The sequence below is a fragment of the Plasmodium reichenowi genome, chromosome 11 (genome assembly GCF_001601855.1).
Source record: "Plasmodium reichenowi strain SY57 chromosome 11, whole genome shotgun sequence".
Taxonomy (NCBI): Eukaryota; Apicomplexa; class Aconoidasida; order Haemosporida; family Plasmodiidae; genus Plasmodium; species Plasmodium reichenowi.
In genome coordinates this window covers 304,671-309,650 of record NC_033656.1, presented here as the reverse complement: position 1 = coordinate 309,650, position 4,980 = coordinate 304,671, and the positions used below count along the sequence as shown (strand labels likewise).

The following is a 4,980-nucleotide window of genomic DNA, read 5'->3' as shown; positions in this document are numbered from 1 at the left end:
GCATAAACATAAAAGTGAAGATAAAAATGATGGTGATAATACGGTCGACTAAATTAAAAATAAATAAATAAATATATGTATATATATATATATATATATATATGTTTAATCAACACCATTTCTATACCTTTATGTGTTTATTTGTACATTTTATTATTTTTTTGTAAATGGAATTAATATTATTAATCCTTTTAATCAAATTGTTACATATATATATATATATATATATATATATATGTATGTTTATTTGTGAAAACTATTTTGAAACATCTTTAATTGTATAAATTGAATTTTTTATAAAGTCTAATTAATTATAAGAAAAATAACATATATATATATATATATATATATTAACAATTTAACTTATACAAAAATAGAATATGCTATGTATCATATAAAATTATAATTTTCAATAAATTTTATATTAAAACAAAAAAAATTATATTAAAATATATTATAAAATAATATGTAATTCATAAAATGATAAGTAAATAAAAAAAAAGAAAAAAAAAAGAAAAGAAAGACATACACTAATTAATTTTTATGAGATGATTTATTTTTTCTTTTTTTTTTTATCTTTTCCTTCTTCATTAGTGCTTATATCTTTTCTCTTGTTTTTCGTTGTATCTTTTTCATTAAGAATTTTCTCTTTTGATTTAGTTTTACCTTGTTCCTTTGAATCTTTCTCTGGATCTTCCTCAATGTTATTATTTGTTTCTTTTTCATCTTCAACAGATTCATTACGTTGATCTTTTTTTTCTTTATCGTTCTCTTGATTTGTTAACAAAAAACTAGTGTCTACATTTTCGTCCGTAATAATATTCCAAATTGGGTCTGAAATTTTTTTATTTAGAACATGAGGATATATATCCTTAATATATTTATATAATTTTTGTGGATATTTTAGCCTCCAGTTTTCTACTCTCTTAGTAATTTTGTTCCACAAATAGCCTAACAAAAAAAAATAAAAAATATAAGATGAAGATATAAATAACAAAATTAAAAATGAATACATATATATATATATATATATAATATATAAAACAAGGTACAAGATATGATATGCATTAGAACGAGGAGCTATAAACAACATTATAATAATACATAAATAAATATATATATATATATATATATATATATATATATATATATATATATGTATGTATTTATTTATTCATTTATGTATCTATTATTACCTCTGTTTGGTTCAGCTTTTATACATTTGTTTATTATATCTTTTTGATTTATTTCATTTTGTTGATCAATTTCGAAAGCTAGAAATGTTGCCCATCCATCTCCAAAATGAGGATTAAGGTTAATTACTCTATAGAACCATTTCCTAGCTTTTTGTATTTTAAAATTCACCCAGAATAATTTTGCTACCGTTAATATAACATACGCATTATTACCACAGTGATTAAAAGCACTAACTGATTTACTGTTTTGTAAATTTTTATTTTCTAGTTCTATAGCCTTTGACCATAAAATACCAGAGGATGGACATTCTTTTAAAGCTTCTGAAATTATAGGATTTAAATTTTTATTATTACAACATAATTCAATTTCTATTAATTTTAACCATAATAAATCATAATTTTCGATTATTTTAATATAAGCATTATTATTAACTGATGAGTTTTTTTCAAGTTCATTTTTGGATTTGGATATATTACTTGCTGTATTATTAACACTCTTGGAACCATCCATATTTTTATTTAAGTTATTATATTCATCATCCTGTGTATCATAATTTTGTTCATTGGTTTCAATAATTTCTTTACTTTTTAAAATATGACTATTATTATTAAAAGAATTTAAATACTTGATTTTGATTTTTGCTTTCTCAGTTAATGCTCTAGCACCTGTATAATTCTTTTTTTCTATTTGTAAATCGATAGCACATAACCATAAATTAATTGATGACGCACAATATTTTAGACCTTCTTCGTATATATTCTGAGCGTTTTTATATGGATCAATAGAAATATTCATAAATTCCTCCTTTTTATTATTAACATTTTTATTTTTATTATCTCCATTTTGTTTATTATGAAAATTATTAGACGTACAGCTGCTACCATTATTACCATTATTATTATTACCATTATTATTATTACCATCATCATTATTATTATTACCGTCATCATTATTATTATTACCATCATCATTATTATTATTATCATCATCATTATTATTATTACCATCATCATTATTATTATTACCATCATCAGTATTATTATTACCATCATCAGTATTATTATTACCATCATCAGTATTATTATTACCATCATTATTATTATCACTGGTAGTATAATGCTTTGCGGTTGTTGTACCTTTTGTATTAATATTCTTATCTTTAATATCATCCGATTTAGTATGATGATAATCATTTTTGATATACGTTTTATCACTTGTTACATTTATATTAGTATCATTTGAATATTTATACATTTCTAATTCTATCTGACCAGCTATCATATACAACTTATCAAAGTGCTTGTGTATTTTTAACGCTTGCTGAGCCAAAATTTTGGCTTCTTTATAATTTCTTAATAACCTCTCGAGTTGAACAGACTGCATCCATATTTTAGGTGTATTACATTGTACCCTTGATTTTTTCAATAAAAAGCGAGCTCTATCAAATTCATTATTTTCTCTTTCTAATTTAATTGCAGCTAGAGATATCTCTTCAGTATTTTGATTATGTATAAAGGACTCAGCTAAAATTTCCCGTGCTTTATCAATTTCATTATTTAACCATTTTTGTTTAGCTAACATAAGCCATAGAACACTCGAATGGGGACAACTCTGTACAGCTCTATGTAAAACCTCATCAACATTTTCTCTTTTTCCATGAGTAAGTTCTAAATTTGCTAATGCTAGCCATAAGGATTTTTTGGTTTTAAATATTTTTAATGCTTCATTATATAGAGCTCTTGCAGTATGTATAGATTTATTATGAATACAATTTTGAGCATCTTGTTTATATATTCTTTTTTTGTTTAATGTTTCTACTCCTATATGCATAGTATTTCTTATAATACTTTCACAAGTATGTGTAAATTTCGATTGTTCACATTCTTCCGCAAATTTTATCCATTTGTCTCTATCAAAGATTATATTTTTCGAAGATAGATTTTCTATACATCTTTTAATAATAATATCTACCATTTTTATATTTCCTTGTTTTTCTTCTAGTTGTGATGCATTAATCCATATTTCTGCACTGGTTGGTATTTTTTTTCTTGCTTCATTCAAAACTTTTTGTGCTTCTGTATATGTACATAATCGAGCTAAGGCTATCCACATTTCAATAGATTGAGGTATACATTCAACTGCTCTTTTTAATAATATATATGCATTATTTTCATTTTCTAGAGAGATAGCTTCTTTCCATAATTTCACTGAGTTTGGTATACATTCTATGGCTTTTCTCAATACCTTTCTTTTATCATCTACATTTTTTTCTTTTTTATATGCTTCTAGCCATAACTTAACAGATGTGGGTATATGTTTGATTGCTTTTGCTAGAATAATTTTAACTTCACTTAATTTTTCTTCTAGCCTAACAGCTTCTAACCATATATCTTCATTTTTTGAACAAACCACACAACCTTTCATAATTATTTCTTTAGCTTTATCCTTTCTTTGAGCTAATTCTTCAATTCGTGCAGCAGCTATCCAACCTGGACCATGTTTTGGGTTCGTACTTATAACAGATTTTAATAATGATCTAGCTTTATTTATGTCAGCAATATCAGCATCATTAATTAAACTACTTGCATTCAAATTGGTTAAATATCCCTTAGGGTCAATAACAGTTTGTCCTTCGACATTATCTATAAGCTCATCTAATTTTACTGATAACACAGTCCCCCTTGCTTCCCCTAAATCGTTTAATGATAATTTGTGTGTATTATTAAACAAGGGAGTATTATAACCACTAACATTTGATGCGCTCAGCGGTGTATTGTATCCTGATAAGGTAAATGGAGTATTCAAACCGCTAATAGACATATTTGATTTAATATTATTATTTATTAATGGTGTATCCATACCAAACAATGAGGATGAATTTCTCATATATGGTGTTTGTAAACCGCTTAATGGTGTTTTCAAACCACTTAACGGTGTTTTCAAACCACTTAATGGTGTTTGTAAACCACTTAATGGTGTTTTCAAACCACTTAACGAATTTTGTAAACCATAAGGAGTTCTTAAACCTAATGGAGTTTGTACTCCTAATGAGGATTGATAACCCAAACCAATAGGTGTCTTATGGCCACTTTGACTTGATGCAGAATTATTAAAATTAAGATGTATATTAGATTCATTAATTCTACTCATAATTAAAGAATCCGGAGCAGGTAAATAATTTTTTTGAACTTTTTTTTGTTTTTGTTTAGATGAATATTGTAAAACGGTTGGAATGGATTCCCATTCTTCTATTGTAACATTAGCAAGATTTTTTTTTAAATCACCAAATTGTTGTGTTATGGTAGGTTTTGTAGCTCTCATTTTTGATATTTCTTCTTTCAGTTTATTTTCTCTTCTACTTTTTCTTCGAATATCCATAAGAGAATCAATCTTATCATATATTTCATCGGCTTCTTTATCTTCTTCATCATATTCTGTATCTTTAAATAAGGATTCAGAATATCCATGAAATTCATCATAATTAAAATCTGAATAATCATTCTTATCTTTATCATCCGTTGTATCATCTCTACTCACACCTCCTGAAAATCCTGTTACTCCTCTACCTTTACCTGGAATATATCCTGGTGGTGGTTTTCCAAAAGGTTCATATTTCACCTTATTAATACTCATATTTTTAAATACATCATTTTTTATATTTTTTGTCATTTCATTTTTTAACGACGTCAAATCCATTTTTTAAAATACCATAAATTATGTTTTTTTTTTTTTTTTTTTTTTTTTTTTTTTTTGTTTTTTTTTTTTTTTTTTTTGTTTTTTTTT

General features: G+C 24.8%; 2 protein-coding genes across 2 annotated transcripts in view; one reads left to right on the top strand and one right to left on the bottom strand.

The window, feature by feature from the left end:
* The window catches only part of PRSY57_1108800 (hypothetical protein), a gene marked incomplete at both ends in the record, with an annotated part of 1,151 nt that extends 1,099 nt beyond the window's left edge, over positions 1–52 (top strand). Inside the window, one exon of the mRNA XM_020114930.1 lies at positions 1–52. This exon is cut by the window's left edge and continues 428 nt beyond it. Coding sequence (XP_019970299.1) covers positions 1–52 — 52 coding nt within the window.
* A 501-nt stretch (positions 53–553) lies between these two features.
* Positions 554–4,893, bottom strand: PRSY57_1108700 (pre-mRNA-processing factor 6, putative; the record flags this gene model as incomplete). Its single annotated transcript, XM_012908052.2, has 2 exons — positions 554–951; positions 1,197–4,893. 2 exons carry the CDS (start codon positions 4,891–4,893, stop codon positions 554–556), a joined length of 4,095 nt encoding a protein of 1,364 aa, XP_012763506.2.
* Between the last annotated feature and the right edge of the window lie 87 nt (positions 4,894–4,980).